The 22105-nt window shown below is 55.0% G+C and overlaps 1 protein-coding gene across 4 annotated transcripts in view; it reads left to right on the forward strand.

The window, feature by feature from the left end:
- Positions 1-2684: 2684 nt before the first annotated feature.
- KANSL1 (KAT8 regulatory NSL complex subunit 1) overlaps positions 2685-22105 on the forward strand; it is a 77864-nt gene continuing 58443 nt past the window's right edge. For 2 of the 4 annotated variants that reach the window (XM_063403662.1, XM_063403663.1), the window contains exons 1-2: positions 2685-3022; positions 20255-21635. In XM_063403662.1, the coding sequence (XP_063259732.1) occupies positions 20338-21635 (1298 nt within the window). In that variant the 5' untranslated portion in view covers positions 2685-3022; positions 20255-20337. Of the gene's footprint in view, positions 3023-9932; positions 10086-20254; positions 21636-22105 lie in introns of those variants that run through there. The other 2 variants (XM_063403660.1, XM_063403661.1) reach the window with 2 other exon arrangements.

Consider the following 22105-nt stretch of genomic DNA (forward strand, 5'->3'; position numbering starts at 1 on the left):
GGTTGGCCAGAGAAGTTGCTGCTGCTCATGCTCACTTTCCATCCTGCAGCAACAGGAGACTGAAGAATCTCTTGGGTATGGAGCAGGTTAGTTTTATTTTCATTTTTTCCTGCCTTCCACAGCAGGTCCCCACCCTGTGGCTGCAGCTGTTGTTGCTCAGTGGAGAAATTAATTATTACAGTCTCATATGTCCAGACCTGGAGGAAAAGCTTCCTGGGAAGGCTCACGGCTGTGCAGGAATTCCTCCTGCTGCATGTAATCATCCTGGATTGAAGCTTTTACTGCTTTTTGCCCAAACTCACCCAGTAATTTTTGAGAGCCGATTTTGGCTGTACAAGGCACACTGAGATGAGCCTGTTCCTGGTAGCTTGCCCCTGTTTTCTGCCGTGGTTCTGTTAATCCTGGTTGATTCCCTCGTAGCTCTCGGGTCGCTGAGCGCCCACCCCGCAGCCAGAGCCGGAGCTGGGCTGCTCCTCCTGGGCTCAGCTGGGCTCAGCCTAGCCCTGGGCCCGGGCTTTGCTCGGGGCAGGCTGAGCTCCAGGTGCCTCCAGAGAAAGGCGAAGCAGGGATGGAGTTGGCTTTATCCCCTGTTCCAGGGCTGCATCACAGCCGTGGGGTGAGTACCAGGAGTTGTTTAGGAACACCAACGTCTTACTGAGGTCTGAACTTGTTCACTGCTGACTTTATTGCTGCAACATCTTATTTTCTGTCTGAGTCTGTGACTTTGTTTGAGTGAGAGCTGATCCATGAGCAGGAACTGCATTTTATTTTTAATGGAGCAAAAGTGGCTTTTTCTAAGGCAGGGTTCCTAGTGCTTTTAAACTTTGTCACCTGCAGAATAAGGTCATAGTCTGGATTTTCCTGGATAATCAGGAGAAACAACCTGGTTGTTTCACTTTCCCTGGGGAAGGAGAGCGAGGACAGTGTCTGTGTGGGACAGTGGATGCAGCTGCTCTGTGTGGGATCAGGATGGTCACCTCTAGCAGTGTATTTGGAGCACCTCATCCTTCCAGTCCTGAAAGGGGCTTAGAAAAAAAGAGGGAGAGTAACTTTTTACACAGGCAGATAGTGACGGAGTGAGAGGGGGAAACCACTTTAACCTGAGAGAGATTTAGAGTAGATGTTAGGAGGAAATTCTTTACTCGGAGTTTGGCAAGGCCCTGGCACAGGGTGCCCAGAGCAGCTGTGGCTGTGCCATTCCTGGAATGGTCCAAGGCCAGGCTGGACGGGGCTTGGAGCAGCCTGGGACAGCGGGAGGTGTCCCTGCCATGGCAGGGGGGGAACAAGAGGGGCTGTGAGGTCCCTTCCCACACAAACCATTCCATGATTCCATGGTCCTCTCCTCAGCTCTGCTGTCCCAAAGGGAAACAGCAACTCCCAGTGCCCAGGACCATCTTGGAGAAGGGAAGGAGCTCACCTGCTTTTTGGCCCGTGGGACATGGATTTGAATCTTTTATTTGAATTAAACCTGTCCTCTGACTGGGATAAAAACTAAAAGACAATTTAAAAAAATGTGAGTGGCAGCAGGTGCAGAGCTCCGGGGCTGTGCCCCACACCAGAGGTCAGGAGGAGCCGTGGGAGGCGTTTTCTGTGTCCAGGAGCAGAGGATGGCAGGGGATGGCCCCGAGGCCAGCAGTGTGTGGCTCACAGGGGACCGAGGGCGGCTCCTGTGCCTTGGCTCTCTCGGGGACAGGGCCAGCGGTGCCGCGGCCCCGGGGCTGTCCCGGAGCCCGGGGAGCACCGGCCCGCTGGGACCCGCGGCAGCGCCGGGACAGGCCCAGGGCCCCGCGGGAGGCGCGGGCCCGGTGTCACCTGTGGGACACGGGCCCGGTGTCACCTGTGGGACACGGGCCCGGTGTCACCTGTGGGACACGGGCCCGCTGTGCCCGGCGGGGCCGCAGCCCTGCCGCCCGCAACGGGGCTCGGTGCCCCGGCGGCACCTCCCGGTGCCCCGGCAGGTCCCGCCCCGCTGCGGGACCCGCGCCCCGCACGGGGCACGAGTGGCCTGCGGCCCGCGGGACGCCCCAGGCGTGCCCCGGCTGCCGCCCCGGTGCCACCTGCGGGACACCGGCCCCCGTGTGCCCCCTCCGGCCCGTCCCCCGCCTCGCAGCCGGGGCCGCCCCCGCCCGCCGCTCCCGCGGCCCGGCCGGGCCCGCTGCTGCCCCGGGGAGCGGCGGCGGGGCCGGGACCCCGCGGCGGGGCCGGGCCCGGGCCCGGGGGGGGCGCGGGGCAGGGGCCGAGCGGCGGCACCGCATCAATCACCGCCCGCCCCGCCCCCCGCGCCTGATTGACGCGCCCGCGGCCAATGGGGCGCGCCCATGCCCCGCTCGCAGCCAATGGGCGCGCGGGAGGGCGGAAGGTCCCCGCTTGAAGGCGGCGGAGCGGCGCAGGTAGGAGCGGGCGCGGCGCGGGCGGGGGCGCGGGGGCCGCGCTCGGCCCGGGGGTCGCCGCCCCCGCGGGCAGCCCCGGCCCCGCCGTCCCGCAACTTGGCCGCGGGGGCCGGGCCGCGGCGGGGCCGGGCGGCTCCTCCCGCCCGGGAGTTGGGGGTCGAGGGCAGGGTCGCGGTGGGCGCCGGGCCCGGGGCGCCGGGCGAGCTCCGCCCCGCCGCGCTGCCCCGGGGCCCGGGCCCGGCCGGCTCCGTGCGGAGCGGGGACCCCCCCGCCCGCCCCGCGCCTCCATTTTAGCCCGGGGAAGCGAGGCCGGGCCCGGGGGGGCTTCCAGAAGGATCGGGGGCGGGGGGCAGCCCCCCGCGCCCCCGGGCCGCGCTGCGAGCGCCGCCGGGCCCGGCCCCGCCGGCCGGCCCGGGCCGGGATGGAGCTCACGGTGGGAGGGGGCGCCGGGACCCCCTCGTGACAGCCCTTTCTCTCCCCAGCTCCTGGATTTTCCTGCCTCCTCGAGTAAATAAATCAGAAACTTGCACCCCGCCCGGCGGAGGCTGGAAGGATCCGGAGGCCGTGCCGTGCCCCGGCTGCCCACCTGGAGCGCAGGTGTGAGGATGGGCCTGGCCACGATGCCCAGCGAGGTGGGTCCCGTCCGCGCCGCTGCTCCCGGGCCCGCCGGGCCGGCTCGGCTGTGCTCGGTGCCTCGGCAGGTGCTGGGTTGGTTCCTGAGCGGGCAGGATGGGGCTGGAGCCCTGCTCGTAGTTTCTTGGCTGATGCGGAACTTTAAAATGGAGGTTTGGTGTTATGGCTGGAAGTGTGGATTCATCCTGTGTGTGTACAGGGTGTTTCTCTCTCTCGAGCACTTCCAGTGCCTGTGGTGAAGAGATGTGGAGGCTCCTCTTGGGAGCGTGTGTGTGTATTTACAGGTGTTACTGTCCTTGTGTGCAGCAGCATGGAGACGCCAAGGCATGACTTGCCCAGAAAGAGAAAGATCTGCTTTTTTTTTCCTCCCTTTATTGTGTTCATCCTTAAACTCCAGGTTTACACTTGAGATCCTTTTAATTTGCTGATTTCATCTGGTTTATGTACGTATTTATAGTATCACAAGAGTTTTGTGTACACCTGTCAGAGGGATCTTGGCTTTGTCCTGTGAAAACTGAAGGTCTGGAGCTGGAGTTTCCTGCTCACGTTTGTGTCCCTCTGGTCTCCCCATGTGTGAGGCAGCCGTGGTGCTCCGGGGTCTGGAGTGGAGCCTGGCAGGGGTTTGCTGGTGCTGCTTTAGAAAAGAGACCTCTTGCCTTGCTGAAGTTATTACACATTAAAAATGTGTCCTAAACATTCAGGTGCAGGAATCGAGTTCTGTGCAGCTGAATAAAACCTGAAGATAAGTGCTAAAGGGAAGGATATTTCCCTCTTTTTGTAAATATTCAAGCCAAAGCAGCCTGACTTTAGGCCAATTATTGAGGCTGAATTTAGACAAATTATCTTGTAATGGGAAAACCAAAAATCTTATCTCAATCCATTTACGCTGACCTTGCACAAATCTGCTGTGGTATCTGATCTCCAGTTGGCCAACACAGCAGCAAATCTCTTGGTCTTTGTACACAGAATAAGTGAGTTGTTCTGTGGGCTTTAAAAATGGAATTAAATCTCCCTGTTGTGGGTTTTGGAGGTTACCATGAAATACCTGGGAAATCTGTGTTGCTACAGCTCCTGCTGACCCTGGTGGGAATTAGGAGATAACTTCTCTGCAGACCCATCTTTATTCCCAAAGTGCCACGTGCTGCTGTGTTGGGGTTTGGTGTGAGGCTGTGTGGAGGCACCGGGGTGTTGGCAGCCCTGTGAGTGTCCCATTTGTCCTGATCCCAAATGCCAGTTCCTCAGTCTCATGCTGCAGCCTGGGAAACTGTGGAGGAGAAAACCCAGCAAGATTTAGGGGAGCTGCAGCCCCTGTGGGATGGGGAGGTGGTGCTGGTCTGGGGTCGTGGCTGGGGAGGTGCCCGATTCGGGGGTGCCTGGCAGGGTTTTCCTGATAGAGCAGGGAAGGGCAGGGGGAGGGAACCACTGGATCCTTTGTGCTCCCGTGAGCCCGGAGGAGCTGAGGGACAGGATGAGCCTGGGTGTGCTGCTGGGGCACAGGGGGGTCCGGCCGCTGCATCCCTCGGCTGCTCTGCTGAGAGGCCTTTGCTGCTGCCGGGCAGGATCTTCCTGGACCTTCTTTTTCTGGAGTGTCACAAGTTGAATGGCTTTACAGCTCTGCTAGGACCTGTCTGAGGGCTGTTCTCAGCAGTATCCCCCCCTTGTGCTCACTCTCCTAGCACTGGGGATTGTCCCAGTTTGCAATGTTTCATTGTCATGGAAGAGAGCAGCTCAGTTATAGCCCTTGTGTTTTGTGGAGCTCGTGACCCTCAGAGGGGCAGGAGGTTTGTGGCAGCCCTGCCTGGGCCTGGCCAGGGGAGTGAGGCTGTGGCTGTGGCTGTGCCGTGCTCACAGGACGGGACTCGCTGCCTCCTCCTGCCCGCTGCCATTTCCCTGTGGCTGCCTGAGCTCCCATTCTCCCGGGCTGTCTTTGGAAGTATTGTTAATAAGAGCAGTAGGGACAGGACCTTTTCACCTCTGGATTCTGATTTCTGGCTGTGTTGTAAGGGTGTGAAGGCAGGTGGATTTGTGTGGGACTGGCACCGGGCTCAGAGCTGCAGGCTGGGTTATTTCTGGAGCAGAGGGTCTCGGAGCACAGCCCTGATCACAGGATGATGGTTCAGTGTGGCCACAGGAGTAATTCATCTAATATCCTGGTTATCAGCTATGATTCAGTCTGGTTAAAATGCTGCTCCAGTCTGGGGTTAAATTGAATTATGAGTAACCACCAATAGCATGGGGTTTTTTTCCCCCCCAAGCCTGGAAATCCGAACAGCAATAGAATTGTTCCAATTGCCCTACTGCAGAAATAGAAACTAATTATTGTAGTGGATCTGAGTAAAGTCATGTGGAACAGAGGGCTGCAATGTGAATCAACAAACAGGAACTTTAAAAACTGGTGTTAGTATTGCTTGTGGCAGAGGGACAGGTGTCACCCCTGGGGGCCAGCAGGGACTGGAGGCTGGATTTGGGGGTCCTGGGTTCACTGGTGATTCACACAGGGAGCGTGAGGTGCAGATTGAACCTGTGAAGACTTTCTGTGAGACTTAGCCAAGGGCTTGGAATGACAGGGAAAGGGAATGGCTTTAAACCAACAGAGTGCAGGTTTAGATTGGGTATTAGGAATAAATTCCTCCCTGTGAGGGTGGGCAGGCCCTGGCACAGGTGCCCAGAGCAGCTGTGGGTGCCCCTGGATCCCTGGAAGCGTCCAAGGCCAGGCTGGATGGGGCTTGGAGCAGCCTGGGATGGTGGAAGGTGTCCCTGCCCGTGGATGGTCTTGAAGGTTCCTCCCAGCCCAAACCATTCTGGCATTCCATGTTGTCTTTGCAATTCTGAATGTCTGTGTCAAGTGGCTCCATCTGAACCAGCAATGGGTTTTCAGACAAGCAGTGGAACTTAGATTGATCACTCAGCCTCTGTGAGCAGCACGTTCATTTCTTGTTCTTACCAAGCAAACTAAAACTCCACTGATCCAGAATTCCCCAAGGGAGATCCAGGTTTGTAGCTCACCTTAGGATACATCAGTTCAACACCTGCCTGATCAGGGAGGGGTTGCTGAGCTCTTCCAGCCTCTGTGCTGTTTGCCTTCATGTGCTTCTCCTCTCTGTTTTTTAAGGACTTTGTCCTCTTTCTTTCCTGTTTAGTGAATTTTTCCACAATAGCTGCCTGTGTCTGTCCCAGCTAAGGAGGGCCATGATTCTGGTGAAGAAGATTATCAGGCAAGCAACGATTACTGCAAAGATCTCTTGTTGCTACAGCTTATCTATATTTAGCTTTAAACCAGAAATGTTTTGCATCATCTGAAGCTTCTGGGGCCACTGACAGTTGAATGCTTTTTGTTAGGGTGAGGTTGCAGATGAAGATGCAAAAGTTGTGGTTGTATCTGTAGGGAGTCTCATCATTGTATTATTTAGTGGCCATCCCCCTTTCCCACTTTCAGGATGTTTCCCAAACTGACATAGCATGGTTTTAGGCTCAAAAGTTATAAATAATAACACTTAAGAGTTATTTTATGTACAGATATACAATCCTTGTTGTATAGAGACTGTTAAATTTCTGAGGCAGGTCCAATCAGAGTAAGTAATGAGGATTACTAGGTGGAAAGATGAGGTAACAATTAGGTGTGAGTAGCTGGGTGCACAGCCCTCACCAGATACTGTGGTTTGAGTGTTCTGGATGCTTTGCAGGAGAGGACAATCCAAAGGATGATGCTGTAAAAATGGGGCTTCACAGGGGAGAGCTGCTCTTGTTCATGTGGGGCATCTCCAGACCAGGAACATCCCGTGTGAGGGACAGGGAGGTGGCTGCCCCAGGAGTGGCCAGGTGACCAGTTGTGACAGTTTTCAGTGGGGAAACTGAGACTGGCAGGGCCACAGAAGGTACATGCCAGAGGCCAAAGCTGTGTTATTTCAGACTGCACAGCAATTTTGCTACATCATCTCCAGATCAGGCTGGGCCATGGAAGCTGCAGCTGTGTCTGTGCTGCAGGAAGATCCAGACCCAGATCCAGGACTGGAATGTCAAACTGGAATTTGGGCTCTTGGTCTGTGCCTCAGTGGAAAATCCTGCACTGCAGAATGAACAAAAGATCAGAAACTTTATTGCACGGGAATTTCTTTTAACTTCCTCTGCAACAGATCGTCCTCACTCTTCTGTTCTAGTATAAAACCACGTTTCTTGCTACTTCTGCTTTTTAGCTGAGCTCTAATTTAAGGCAGATTAAAAAACCAATGAGGTTTGCATGCCATTGTAGGGTCCTGTGTCCTGGGTTCCTCAAGTTCTGTCCAAGTGAGGTGAGGAGAGCGGGAGAGAGCGTGCAGCTGCTGAGTTCCTCATGCAATTGTCTTTCAGAAACGTTTTTTTTGTTGCCCTTAAGATAGATTGTGTTCACTGTGTGACCCCGTTTGGTGCTGGATGTGGGGCTGCTGATAACACACTGCCCTGCTGTCCTCCTTGGCACTGTTTCATCACTGACTTGAAGCCTTGTTCAAGGTCTGTACACTCATTTTTTTTAAGGTACTGCATGAGAGTGCTGAGCTTGGGGGTGTGTGGGATGGGGAATGGCCATCATGGAGGGGACAGCACAGGAGTGGAGCTGGTTGTCTGCAGCTCCCTGGTAGGGCATAAAAATCGGCATTACTGCTGGTAAGGACAGTCTCACTGCTGTCCTTAGTTGAATATTTTTCCTGGAAAAACACTTAGGTATAAGCTGTGTTTTGAGCATTTGTGTGGTCAGCAGAGACCTCTGGGGTGGCTCTGGCTGCAAGCCCAGGTGGTCGCACACACCCTTAGAAAAATGATGAAATGTGAATTTCTTGGCCCAAAAATGCAGCTGTAGTGACAGTGCCGTGGTGTGATTTGTTAAGCAATATATTGGATTTTAAAGAGCAGCAGTAGTGTCTCGGCTCTGTATCTCCAGCTGGTTTTTAGAGGAAGGGGGCACTGCTCAGGCACGGTGGGATCCCTGCGCAGGGCCAGGGCTGGGCTCTCATTGCTGGGATCCCTCCAGCCCAGGGTGTTCTGCCACGGCTTCTGTGGTGTTGAACCCTGGCGTGCTGCTGGGGTTTGAAGCACGAGGAGGAAATAAACTTGTCTGTGTGTGCTGCATAATCCAGGCCAGGATTGTCCAGACTGGCAAGAGGATTCCTCCTTACCTAATTCTGCAGTGGAGCAGGACAGGTTTTGTTTTTCTCTGAGTGCGGCTCCCCGGGGCAGGTTCTCCTCTGTGACAGTGAGCACAGCTGGCGCTGCCGTGGCTCTTTCCCTTTGCAGGCAAATGATGGTGTAAAGCACTTTTTTCTTGGCAGAACTGCATTCCTGCTGTAGAGGCAGCAGAGCAGTTCTGGCTGCCAGAGCAGGGAAGAGCCTTTGCCTGGCAGGAATTTCCAGCGGGTTTGTGGCAGCCCGAGAGTGCCGGGGGACAGTCAGTGTCACCCGCCTGCAAGTGGCCACACTGAAGGTCAAAGAGGTGAAATGGTTTCTGCAGTCCCGAACGAATCCTTTCCTGCTCTTGGAGTGTCCTGCGTGACGGAGCTTGTGAGGAGGGGCAGGGACCCGGGGGAGGCCCCCGGAGCCGCAGGGACACCCCGCGCCCGCCGGCGCTGCGGAGCCTTCGGGCACATTTCCCGGGCACGGAGCCGGGCACCGCGGCGGGAGCGATGCGAGACGAGCTCCGGGGGCTGCGGGTGGGCACGGGAGAGCGTCACGGGCAGTTCTGAGGGGAAACATTTCAACAGCGAGAGTTGTTTTTTCTGTTTTTCCCGAGAGCGGGCTGTGCCGTGCCTTTTGGGCGGGAAGCGGTGAAAGCAGCGTTCAAGCGGCGGTGTCCCCGCAAGCGCCGTGTCCCCGCAAGCGCCGTGTCCCGGGTGTCCCCGCAGCTCGATGTCCCCGCAGCTCGGTGTCCCCGCAGCTCGATGTCCCCGCAGCGCCGTGTCCCGGGTGTCCCCGCAGCTCGGTGTCCCCGCAGCTCGGTGTCCCGGGTGTCCCCGCGGCTCGGTGTCCCGGGTGTCCCCGCGGCTCGGTGTCCCCGCGGCTCGGTGTCTCCGCAGCGCCGTGTCCCGGGTGTCCCCGCAGCTCGGTGTCCCCGCAGCTCGGTGTCCCCGCGGCTCGGTGTCTCCGCAGCGCCGTGTCCCGGGTGTCCCCGCAGCTCGGTGTCCCCGCAGCTCGGTGTCCCCGCGGCTCGGTGTCCCCGCAGCGCCGTGTCCCGAGTGTCCCCGCAGCTCGGTGTCCCCGCAGCGCCGTGTCCCGAGTGTCCCCGCAGCTCGGTGTCCCCGCAGCGCCGTGTCCCGAGTGTCCCCGGGCGCGGGCGGACTACAACTCCCGGCGCGCCCCGCGCGCCGCCGCGGGCTCCCCCTGGCGGTGGCCGGCGGGGAGCGCAGCCTCCCGCAACGGCGGGGCCGCGGCGGGCGGACAAAAGGCGGCGGGTCCGCCCCTCCCTCCCCTTCCCCTCCCTCCCTCCCTCCCCGCCGGCGGCGGCGGTGCCGGTGCCCGCCCCTCCCTCCCCCCCTTCCCCTCCCCTCCCGCACTGCAGCTCCTCCGCGCGGCCGCGGCGGGCGCTCGGCGGGGCCCCCCGGCTGCGGGCGGGCGCGGGCTGCGCTGCGCGGCGCGGCCGCCGGGGGCGCTGCGGCGGCGCCCCCCGCCCCCCCGCCTCCTCCCCGTCCTCCTCCTCCTTCCCCCCGGTGCATTCTCCGGCTGACGGGAGGGGGAGGGCAGGGAAGGAGCCCGGCCGCCATTTTCGAGCCGCGCCGCCGCCGCGCTCGCCCGGAGCAGGGGGGGACCGGGCGCGCCGACGAGAAGCGCCGCAGCGCCCGCTCCGCCCCAGCGCTCCGACCCGGGGGCGGGGGGGCCCCGCTCCCCCCCTCCCCCCCCACCCCCAGCACTGCGGCCGCCGAGGGAGACGGGCGAGCCCATCCCCCGTTCCGCCGGGGCGGGCGGGGGGGGCGCCGGGGGTGGCGGCGCCGCGGCTGCCGCCCCTCGTCCCAGGGGGGCCCGCTCGGTTTGTTTGCGAACTGCGCCCGTTTCGCCGCGGCCGAGCCCGCCCGGACCGCGCTCGCCGCTCGTCACGTGGTAGGTGCCGCTCGCCCCGCGCCCGCCGCCCCGCGCCCGCCGCGCCTCCCCCGCCGCCCCTTTGTTAGAGCCGCCGCGCCCCGCCGGGCCCCGCCGCCGCCGCGCCCCAACTTCTCCGAGCCCCCCCTCCCCTGCCCTTCCCCTCCCCGGTGCGGCGGAAAGTGCGGGGGTCGCGGCAGGAGAGCCGCCCCGCACCCCCCCGCCCGCCGCCCCCGGTGCTGCGTCTCCCCGGGGCGGGGGGGCGCCGCGGGCGGGGGGCGGCGGCGCCGCTCTAAATTAAAATTCCGTGCCCGGGGGTCCCGCAGGGTCGGGTCGGGGCCTCTCACGTGGCCGCTGCCCCCGGGGAGGGGAAGGGACGGGCGGGAGGGAGGAAGGGGGGGCCCCATTCCCTAACCTGGTGGGAAAGGGGGACTGGGGTGGGGTGGGGGGGGGTCACACGCGAAGTTTTAAAAGTAAACAGAAAAAAAAATTAAATTGCATAACCTCAAAGCTTGCAAAACGCGTGGAGGGAGCAGGTCCCGCGGCCCCAAATCCGCCTGGAAAATAGGAGCGGAGCGGTGCCGGTAATCCCGGTGGGCTGTCACCGGCGGGAGCCGTGTCACCGGGCGCTCTCCCTGCTCCCGGGGTGCACAATAGCGTCATTTTCCAGGTGCCTTCGAGATCCAAAACCGTTTCCCTGTATTTACTTTCCAGCCGCACATTTTGTATTTTATTTATTTCGAACCGGCCCTGCCGATCCAGGATTATTTTCCCTAAAACGAGCTGGGAGAGTCCGGCTATCCTGAAAGGCTTTCCGTGATCCCTACGTGTGTTTACTTCCATCACGGGATTAGCATCTTCAGTGCTGGGTTAGGGAGAAACCTACATCATTTGGGGTATAAATGGGGGTCATGTAGGAGGAAAAATAAAGCGGCTAAATATATTGGGAACTAAACTTATTTTCTCCCCAAAAATCAAACCCACCTTTCAAACTGAGGTGTCATCTCTCCTCTCCTCAAATTTGTGTCCAGGTGGAGCAGAAGGCAGGCACTCCATAGATTATATTCCCTGTTATGTAAAATGCACTTGAATGACAAACTGTAGTTTTCCATGAAACCGGTCAGGATATGGGAGGAACTGCAGGTTTTTTATTTGTTTTGACTGACCATTATATTTTGAACTGGTTCGGGCCACGGCCGTGTCGGTGGTTACATCATGTCATGTGTTGTGTACAGGCTGCTTTGTGCCTCTAAAAATAAGGTGAGGAGGAAGCCCGTGTGTCGGGGTGGGAAAGTCGGGAAGGTCCCGCCGTAGGGGGATAAAACATCCTGGGGGTGGTGAGGTGTGGCTGTGTGTGCCACCGAACCTCTGCCGGGGCTGCCAGCCCAGGGATCCGTCTGTGTGCAGGCGTTTTCTCTTTAAAACCATATTTGTCCTTTTTATAGCCTTTGTTTTCATGGAGGAACCTCTGATGCTCTTCCCTGCTTTAGCGTATCCTCTTGGATTTCCATTCTGGCACGGGAACAGCGACGCTCTTCAAGCTGATTATATATTTTTTTTCTTTAATTGAGAAGTCAGCAGCCTTTTAGACGGGCGGAGGGGGCGGTGGAGCAGCGCGGGGCCGGGGGCGGCGCAGGGGAGCCCGGGCCGGTGCTGGGGCCCGGGGCTCGGTGCCGGTGCCGGTGCTGGGGCCCGTAGCCCGGGGCTCGGGGCTGGGGCTCGGTGTCGGGGCCCGGGGCTCGGGGCCCGGTCCGGGGCTCGGTGCCGGTGCTGGGGCTCGGTGTCGGGGTCCGGGGCTCGGTGCCCGGGGCCCGGCCTGGGGCTCGGTGCCGGTGCTGGGGCTCGGGGCCGGTGCTGGGGCTCGGTGCCGGTGCTGGGGCTCGGTGCCCGGGGCTCGGTGTCGGGGCCCGGGGCCCGGTCCGGGGCTTGGTGCCGGTGCTGGGGCTCGGTGCCCGGGGCTCGGTGTCGGGGCCCGGCCTGGGGCTCGGTGCCCGGGGCTCGGTGCCGGTGCTGGGGCTCGGTGCCCGGGGCCCGGGGCTCGGTGCCGGTGCTGGGGCTCGGTGTCGGGGCCCGGGGCTCGGTGCCGGTGCTGGGGCTCGGTGCCCGGGGCCCGGGGCTCGGTGCTGGGGCTCGGTGTCGGTGCTGGGGCTCGGTGCCGGTGCTGGGGCTCGGTGCCGGTGCTGGGGCTCGGTGCCGGGGCCCGGGGCTCGGTGCCGCCGCCGCCCCCGCGCAGCAGATGCCGCCCGGCCCGGCCCGGCCCGTTCTGGCTTTTGGCGCGCCGGGGATGGGGACGGTGTTTTTCGGTGTTTTTCGGTGTTTTTTGCCCTGTGGCCGCACTGCCAAGGTAGCACAGCTGTGTGGGGCTTAATGGATTGATATGGTGCAGGAGCAGTTAATTGTGGAACTTGGTTGTGGTACTGTTATAGCTGATTTGTAATGATTTAGCAATGAGGAATGACTTGTGTTCTCTCGTCAGAGGTGATAAAGCAGCAGATGACCGGGCAGATGTGGCTGTGGGTTTCTCTTATGCCTTTTTTCCCCTCTTTTGCCTTTTATTTATTTATTTTCAATGCTGTGTTTCGGTCCCATTTGCTCTCGGAGATCATCCGGTAACCGGAGAGCTGCTGAGAGTCTGACATCATGCAAGGCAGGGGTGAAAACTGAGCGGTTCTGTGACCAAAGTCACTTCCTTTTGCCCTGTTTATAACTTGTATTTTGGTGAAGGCCACTGCCATTATCTAATGAACGCCCGGAACAAAGACTGTCTCTGGAGTTCCAGCACTCCACCCTTCCCTGCTCAAGCTTTGCTTGCTGCCTGTCCTTAGGAACCTCGAAAGGCTTTTCCAGGGGGGATGAGACTCAATGGACAGCGAGGTAAAGATAAGGCCTGAGGCTTCTTAGGCCCACCCAAGGGAAAGGGCAAGCAGCAGGTATTTTCATTTACGGGCCTTCCCCCCTGCCCCTTCCATATCATTTTCCTCTTCTGGAAAATTACCTTTTTCTGGGACCATTTTTTGAGACTAGGTCAGTGCTCTCAGCCCCAAACAGCACCTGATTTTGCATTTTTCTGTTTGTTTTTGTTTGGGTTTTGTTTTTTTTGCTGGACTATGAGAGAAACAGGTGGGTCAAGCTAGGCCTAAATGGGAGTTTAATTCCTGGAAGGGTCTCAGGCGGATCACACAGTGATGAGGCCAAATAATGAGTAAGTTCTGCACGCCTGCCTCTCTTCCCAGTGTTTATCCTTCCATTGAAAAGCGCTCTGAGCACTGGGCAGTTGCAGTGGCAGGTGATCTGAGAAGCAGCGTTTCCGTTGCTGCATTTTATAAATACCATGTCCCTGCTCATGACTTCCAGGAATACAATGTCTATCTGGAATGAAAAGCAGCAAAGGCTCAGTTTGAAAATCCTTCCCTGTAAACAGGAGTTTGGCTGTGTGTTTGAGGATGCAGTTTTCTGTGACAAATCGTTTCAATTGGAATAAAAGCTTTCTGTTCTTTCTCAGCTCGACCAGGAGTTGTCATACCCAAATCAGCAAGAGTCTGGGTGATGCAGGACTTGAGTAAACATAATTCCATTAAACCCTGCGCGTGTCCTCGTCGGCCCGAGTTCAGAGCAGTGTTTTTGGAAGAGGAGAGTTTGGATAAGGCCTAGATCAGGTTTTTAAAAGAAAGTTAGAAAACCAGTCTGGGTCTCCCCTGCCTTGAGGTGCAGCCAGCAGGTGACCACCAGAGTTTGGAGAGTGAGACAGATGGAGAAATGGGAGATGTTAATAGTTGGGAAGACTTAATTCTGGAGAGCAGAGTTTTGACAGTGCAGTATCTGAATTTAGTTATGAAACTGTGCTTTTATCTGATAAAATGAGGGAGAAAGGTAACAAAATCAAATCTCGAGAGGGGAAGTGGGGTTAGCTGTCAGCCTGAGCAGGCCTCATCCTCATCTGTGCCTGAGTTAATCTCCTGCTTATTCTTTTCAGATTCGGTAGAAAGAAAAGTTTAATTGAAATATATATTTCTGTATTGGGAGCTGCTTCAGGCCTCAGAGGCCTTAGCAGAAGGTGGACCTTAAAGATTTCTCATTTTCAGCTCTCAAACGTTGGGAACCATCTCTCTGAAATCTTTATAACTTCCTGTCACGGTCTGCAGCGACAGAGGGAGATGGGAGGGTTACTGTGAGGGTGCTTTGCACTAAATGAGGAAGAGCGAGCCCAGCTCAGGCTGTAACTGTGGCCTGTGAAAAAGAACCTGTGGGGTGTGAGTGAACATCACCTTTTATTCAGAGAGTGTCTCTGCCCTGGAGTTCTCTCTCCGTGTTTGTGGCTGCTGCCATGGCAGGGGTGGGCTGTGCTCCCTCTGAGCTCGAGGAGCAGGAGGGGCTGTGACCTGCCTGTCGTGAGTGTCGTGACTTCTGAGCTCAGAATAAAATCCTTGAGCCTGGCTGCCAGCCTGGGCAGGGACCTGCTGCTCTGGGACACCGAGCTCTGCCCCTCTCGGGGCTGTTTGTGCTCGAGGACGTGGCCAGTTAGACCAAGGCACTCCAAGGGACTGTTTGTAGTGACAGTCAATGCCTTGTGCTAAAATACTCAGTATAAAATATGGAAAAGTATTAAGGTGGTGCCACTTCCTGGGGCAGGGGGGTGTTAAGAGTTTTGGGAACAGTGATATGCTTTTGAGCAAAGGTGGGTATGACTACCTAGTGAATGAAAATGTGTCTTTAAAATTAAAAGGCAATTCTGTTTTTTGTTTAACTTGCTCCCTGAGTCCTGAGTTCAGTTTTTCATATTTCCTGGGCAACTTGCCCAGATTATGTGAAAGAAAAACAAAATCTTTCTGATACTGCATGGGGGAGACCCGGATTTCACAATTAAAGCTTTTTAAAAATTGATTTTATTTTTTATTTTTTGTATCTGACAGGCTGCTGCTTTGTGCAGATGTCCCATTATTATTTTTGAACCACATTTCTTGTGATTTGACTCTAAAATGCAACTTTGTTCTGAAGAGTAGCTTAACAGCAATGGGTATTTTTATCTCCAGACACTTAATTTTCCAGGTGAAGGCATTCTTACTTTTAATTATTCACTTGTCCAGAGAAAAGTGAAAATTAATTAATTAATTTTTTAATTATCCACTTTTTGACAGAGATGACAGTTAATCTTGCTTTGTGGCTTTTGTTTTTCTTTCTGACATCACACTGATGAAACCTCCTTTACCTCAGATGATGCAATTGGTTTGATTTATTTATATCCAATGAGAATTCACAGGCGTAAGAGAGAATTATTCTTACAGAAGGAGATCTCAGAGTTGACCAGACCCTGCCACTCATGTGGACAAGGAAGTGGAAACAGCAACTTTTAGTTTAATCTCGAGGGCTTCTCTTTGGAAACAAATAAAAGTGGAGCTCAGTAGTATTTCTAAGGTGTTCTTACTATTATTCTTATTTTTTCCCTGGGAGAAATTTTTCCCTATGTGCAAGTCTATAGTGTTAATAGCTGTGGACTGTACTCACGTGAGTATTTTAAAAATCTGTGGGTTTTGTGTATGTTCTTAACCTTTTTTTAATTAATATTCAAAAAAAGAGCGTGTTTCCCAAATGTGGGTCATTGCAAGCACACAGTCTGCACGTGATAACTGGCTTATCAATAAGGTGATCGTCCTGCACTTGCCTGTCACGTTTCCTTAATTAAAGCTCTGAGAGTTGCTTCTCATGTAAATCCCTTTCTAAATTGGTAAACACCTGTCTTACAACTACAGAATGTTGAGATGTGAAAACAAAAGGCACGTAGAGAATCTGTTCTGCACAATAATGGTAACTTTGGTAGCTGGGCATTGCGGATGTGGAACATATTTGTAGGGCTCAGGGAGTTGTGTGTTGTTACCTGCTGAGGTTAGCACAGATCATCTGTTTTACTTGCAAAATGAAGTCTAGAGGGGTTTTATTTTAGCAAGTTTGGGGGTTTTTTGTGTGCTTTGTTATGTTTTTCTGACTAAAACATATTTGTAACCACATGGGTTCAAGAGTTGGCTGCACTGCTGATTTGTAGTGGGGGAGGAGAGGGGAAGTGGGAATTGGTATAATACTCACTTCCTTCAGGGTAACTTTGCTTTTATTGCCTCTAACAGCACCTTTGTGTACGTCAGGAAGTGGCTGCTGGGGAGGACACAGCTTGGGCTGAGGGGATTTTGGGGTGCAGGAATTTGGGATAATGTCATGGATTTAAACGATAATCCAGGAACACAAATATGTGAGGTAGATGTGTTTATGGCCAGGAGGTGCAGGGAGGGATGGAGGGCACAGGTGATGGAGCCAGGTGGGTGCCACGGTGGGAGGAGAGCATGGACAGCCCTTCCAGGGGCAAACTGGAGTGAGTTCAGACAGGGCCTCCTGTGCCCAGTGCTCGGAGCTCCCCGTGTGTCTCAGGACCCTCACTGGAAGCACAGTGCCTGGTTTCTCCCCAAGAAACTCTTTCCACAAAGGATTCAGAGAGCCAAAACTTCCTGTGTTTGTTTTGGGCTTATTTTCTGAGGTACTGCACAAAATCATGTGCTTAGAAACCCAGTTCTGCTTTCAGTGTGTGATTGTAAGATTGGGTTTTAGAAGCAGAGGGTGTTGAATTGTTTTCAGGGGTGTCAGGAGCCGAGGCTGCCCTGGGTGTAGGGTGACTGGGTGTGTTCTCCTGCCCCTCTGAGCTCCCACCCTCCTGTGCTCGGTGTTTTAGGGGGCTGGGTGTTGGCAGTGGGTGAAGCCCCCTGAGGAGCCCTGGTGGCTCTGCTGCCTCGGTGGCCTCCCGTGCACTCCCGGGGACCGAGGGGAGACGGGCGAGTTACCTTACGCTGGTTTTACCTGCTGCTGCTGCAGCCTTTCATCTTGGCTCTGTTAATTACTGCTAAGTGCTCTGGCAGTGCTCTGCTTCTAAAGGGAAAATGAAGAACGTTCATTCAGTATTAGCCTCAGACGTGCTGTAAACACCACGTTGGCCTTCCAGAGGCAGCTCCTCTTGGACCTTCCCAAGCCAGGTCCAGCTCAGGGGCTGCACCACGGCTGCCGAAGGCTGGGCTGGAGCTGGGCTGTGGTGGTGGAGCTGGAGCAGTGTCCAGTTCCTCTGGCACTTCTGTCCCAGCAGGGCTTGTGCCAGAGCAGGAGCTTCTTGGGCCCCCGTGTGTCACCTTGAGTGCTGGGAATGAAAGACCCTTGGCAGGGAAGCAGTGAAAAAAGGGCCCTGTGGGTGCTCACGTGGATCTGCTGATCCTGGTGGGTGACAGAAGGTTCAGCAGAACGAGCCAGCACAGTTTGGGTCCCAGGGGCAGGCAGCAGATCGGGGATAGTTCTAGGAATTACTGTAGGATGTACCAGAATGCCCTCAAAATTCTTCAGACTGTGTGAATGACCTTCCCTTCCCATTCTATGACCTTTCCTTTGTTCTCCTTCCTCAGAGATTCTTTAACACCTTCTCCCCTCTCTGTTAGGAAGAAATTCCTGATAAATGTATTAATATGTAATTAATAACAACCAACATTTATAAACAGAGGGAGGGAACATGCTTACAAATATTCCTTAATGTCTTTTCCAGGGGTTGCTCATAAAAGTAGAGATCTAATTCAATGTTAGAGAAGCCAGTGCTGTCCAGCACACAGACAGTTTATAAGAACTTAAATAAAATATAAAAAATAGACCAAATAACTTTTGGAGGTCATCTTTAAGCTACTAGAACAAAGCCTTATTCTTAGGAGAGGCTTTCCAGGCTTCCAAAGTATTCTAAATGCTGTCCACTCAACGGAAAGTGGAGCCAAGGAGGTTTGCAGTAGCTTAGCAGGAGGATTTGCTGTTTTCAAGTGGGTTTGCCAACCCGGAGGAAAAGGCAGTGTCAAAGTTTTGCTTCCGTTTCCCACTTCTGTTAATTTAAGTTGATGACCTACAAATTAAGCCTCTCCTCAGCCTGCACCTCCTGCAAACTCCTGCCTGGCTGCAGTTGCAGATGCGTTCGTGGGGAGCCTTTACAGCGAGGGGAGGGCTTTGCTCTGGTGCAGTTGGGTGTTCCCAGCCACTGTCGGTGTCTCTTGGTAGCTGCGGTGGAGAGCCCTGAGCCAGAGTTCCCTGTGCAAGGGAAACCCACGTGTTTCTGCAAAACTGGGAACCTGTTAGGGGCAGTCATCCCCACTGAAGGTCTTGGAAGGAGGCTGGAGTGGAGGAAGTCTTTATTCTGACAGTCTTCCTCCCTCCTCTCCCAAGGGTGTCGTAGCTACAAGTGGAAAGTTCCCTGCAAATTCTTTTTTTTTCTTTCTTCCCTGAATAGGCATGTTCAGTTTTTATTTATGGACCCAAATGGTGACTAAAAGCCATTTTCAGTGAGTGTGGCCTAAACTTTCAGACATGCAGATCCTTTTTTAGTAAGGATAAAGTGTAGTCGATTACAGAATACCACAGGTTTTGTGAGTAGGGGACTTGGGAAGCCTGAACTCACCTCCAGCATCTTGATATTTCTGCTGCAACAGCTCCTTTGAAGTCAGTTCCTCTGGGGTGTGTATTATTCCTTCCCTGTCTCCTCCTTCTGTGTCACCCAGCTGGATTTTGTGGAGAGTGAGGCAGAAGGGCTGTTAGCAGGGCAGCCCTTGGGACCAGTCCAGGCTGAGGATGAGCAGAGGGAGCAGCCCTGGGGAGAAGGAGGGTGGGAGAGGCTGGACATGAGCAGGCCCAGGAACCCCCAGGCCCTGGGCTGGGCCCCAGGGTGGGCAGCAGGGGAGTGGGGGTGGAACTGGATGAGCTTTAGGGTGCCTTCCTACCCAAAGAATTCTGGGGTTCTAGGACTGTGGAGAGTTTGTGTTTTGGTCCTGGTCAGGGGCTGGACAGTTGGCCAAGGTATGTACTCATTGGAAACCACACAGACCAAATAATTTTGAGTCTTCCCTCCATGGGAATGTGAGTTTGTTTCTCTAACTCATCTCTGACTTCTCACAAAAATTCAGGTTTTGGTACTTTGATTTTCAGCCTTGATGTCTCTCCTGGATCTGATGTTGGGAGCAACTGGATAAGCCCAGAAACAAAACTGGCTGTGAAATTTTCCTTGTTAAACATATTAAAACTTTAGATAGTCCTTGCTTTTCCTGTAAAGTGGCACATTAATTTGGCCATTGGGGTGTGTTAATAAACAGCTACAACAAACTTATGCAAATTTATGTGGAATTAGAGGATTGGCATATCAGGCAAGAGATCAGGGAAACTTTTTTATTATTAAGTTGACATCGAAATATCTTATGAAGATGCTAAATAACTTCAGCAATTAAATGAAAAACCATGTAACTGTTTCCTTGGCAGTACAGCCAGTGCTGTGGGTTATTTGAATGCAATTTAAAAAGGCATTTAAGAACACTGATAGTTTTAGTGGTAAGGAAAGTGAGTGAATGACCAGAGACTTGAAAGTGGGTGGGAAGAGGCTGCAGTGTAGAAAAATGAAGAGTCTTTAGTTATTTCTCCTAATTTGTTTGCTCTAGTTGAGTTTAACCCAGGCTCTGACAGTCAGTGTAGAGCTGCTCTGTGCGTGTGTGGGTTAATCTTTATCCATGCTCTTGAAAGAGAAATGGGAATTGCTAACACTGGAAATCACCTGGCTCATTCGGAAATGTACTTCTGGGAAAGTAGGTTTCAAATACACCAGGGAAGTGACTTCCTTGAAATCCAAGTTTCAGGAAAGCGCTGGAGTTTCTTCAGCCACTGGGAGTTTAAGCATATGGAGATTTGTTCTCCTCAGGCCCTGTCTGTGTTGCATGTTATAGTCAAATTTGTCATTTTTAAGACCCCTGAGCTGGCAGTAGAAGCACTGAGAACTATTTCATAGGTGTAGCTCAGGGATTTTAATGATGAATTTGGTGAAGCTGCTGGCACTGAGGAATAGGAGCATCCAGGGCTGGAGCTTTCATGGAGGCCTGGAAGGGTTCTGGTGTGCTCACGGATGCACTGAAAGATGGGAGCAGCAGTTGCAGACAGGCACTAACACTGGGAGACCCTGGGGCTCTGAGGCTGGGTTGTGTGTTCCTGTTTCTGTTCCCTGGTGCCTGCCTGGCTCTGCAGAGCATGGCTGGGGCTCTGGGGGGAGCGGGGTGAGCACGAGCGCCGCGGCCGCGCCTCGCCGCCGGTGTGCAGAGCGTTTGATTTATTCCCCCAGTGCAGTGCCTGACCGTGTCTTTTCCTTGGCTGTGCAGGCTGCCCTCGGGAGCGGCGGTGGGAGGCAGTGGAGCTGGCCTCGGCAGCGGGAGAGGCTGGACTTCCCGTGTCTCTGTGCTGAATGGCTGCGATGGCGCCCGCTCTCACTGACGCAGCAGCCGAAGCTCACCACATCCGATTCAAGCTGGCTCCCCCGTCCTCCACCTTGTCGCCTGGCAGCGCCGAGAGCAACGGCAACGCCAGCAACATCCTCCTGGCTGCCAACGGCACCAAAAGGAAAGCCATCGCTCCGGAGGATCCCAGTCTAGATTTCCGGAACAACCCTACCAAGGAAGAGCTGGGCAAGCTGCAGCCGCTAGTGGCCTCTTATCTCTGCTCGGATGTAACATCTGTCTCTTCAAAAGAGCCTCTGAAGCTGCAAGGAGTCTTCAACAAGCAGACAGTCCTTAAATCTCACTCTCTATTATCTCAGTCCTTTCTGAAAACAAGTGATCTATTGGGGAGGCAACCAGTGTTGGAATTCACTTTGGAGAATCTAAAAACAATGAGTACTAATAGCCAGCCACCTCTCCCGCAAGCGCCTGTGAATGGCTTGGCCAAGAAATTGGCCAAAAGTACCAATTCAGACCATGAAAACTCTAATTCTCTGAACGGTGGGAAGTGTGCTCCTCCTTCTGCCGCCCTCCAGACTGTTGACTATAATACAGGAGGTTCTGAATTGGGGGACCTGAAGACCGGGTTGACCAATTGCACTCTTCCACACAGAAGCCTTGATGCAGAGCACGCAACTCCCTTTAGCAATAATAGCACTGCAAATAAATCTTCCCTCAACTCGGCGGAGCAGCAGTGGGTGCTGGAGGGCGGCAGCGGGGAGCCGCGGGCGCCCGCCAGCCGCTCCGACGTGGGGAGCAGCAGGCTGGAGGAGCAGAAGCCTTCCCTGCTGGCCGGGCCCCACAGCGCCCTGGACTCGGAGATGAGGACCAGGGCCCTGCTGCGGCGCCAGGCCGACATCGAGAGCCGGGCCCGGCGGCTGCAGAAGCGCTTGCAGGTGGTGCAGGCGAAGCAGGTGGAGAGACACATCCAGCAGCAGCTGGGCGGCTTCTTGGAGAAAACGCTGAGCAAGCTTCCAGCTTTGGACCCCCTGAGGCATCGGAGCCAGCTGATGTTGACCAGAAAAGCAGAAGCAGCCTTGAGGAAAGCTGCGAGCGAGACAGTTACTTCAGAAGGCCTGAGCAACTTCCTGAAGAGTGATTCGATATCGGAGGAGCTGGAGAGATTCACGGCCAGTGGCATGGCCAACCTGAGATCCAGCGAGCAGGCCTTCGACTCGGATGTCACTGACAGCAGCTCGGGCGGGGAGTCGGACGTGGAGGAGGAGGAACTGACCAAAGCAGACCCAGAGCAGCCCCACGTACCGCTGTAAGTAGCACTCACTTTTTCCTTTCGGTGCTGGGGAGTGAGGTGGAAGGTGGCAGAAACACGTTTTTTTGTAGGAACCCGAAATTTTGGATGGTCTTAGGTCAAAGAATTGTAAAACTGCTGTGGTGTGATTTGCAGCACGTGCAATACTGAAGATAAAAATTCCTCGTTCTTGCTGGAAATAGTCTTTGGCATTTGTGGAGCAGCAAGTCGTGGAAATAATGGCTGGAGTGGTGTGAGCTGCACATACAAACCTGGAATGCCATTGGCAGTTCTCTCCAAGGTGCTTTGGTCCTGTCTCCTGAAAGGAAGCGTTTGTTCTTTTGCAGTGGGAATATTTGTTGTAAACCTGTTGTGTAGAGTAAGTCTGAATCTGTGTAGCTGAATCATATATTATGATTGAGGAATTATTTTCTTTGTTAAATGAACTGCCTGGAAAAAAATACTCTGGAAGGGTTTGGTTCAAGTGC

Source organism: Prinia subflava, chromosome 8, assembly GCF_021018805.1.
Source record: "Prinia subflava isolate CZ2003 ecotype Zambia chromosome 8, Cam_Psub_1.2, whole genome shotgun sequence".
Classification (NCBI taxonomy): Eukaryota; Metazoa; Chordata; class Aves; order Passeriformes; family Cisticolidae; genus Prinia; species Prinia subflava.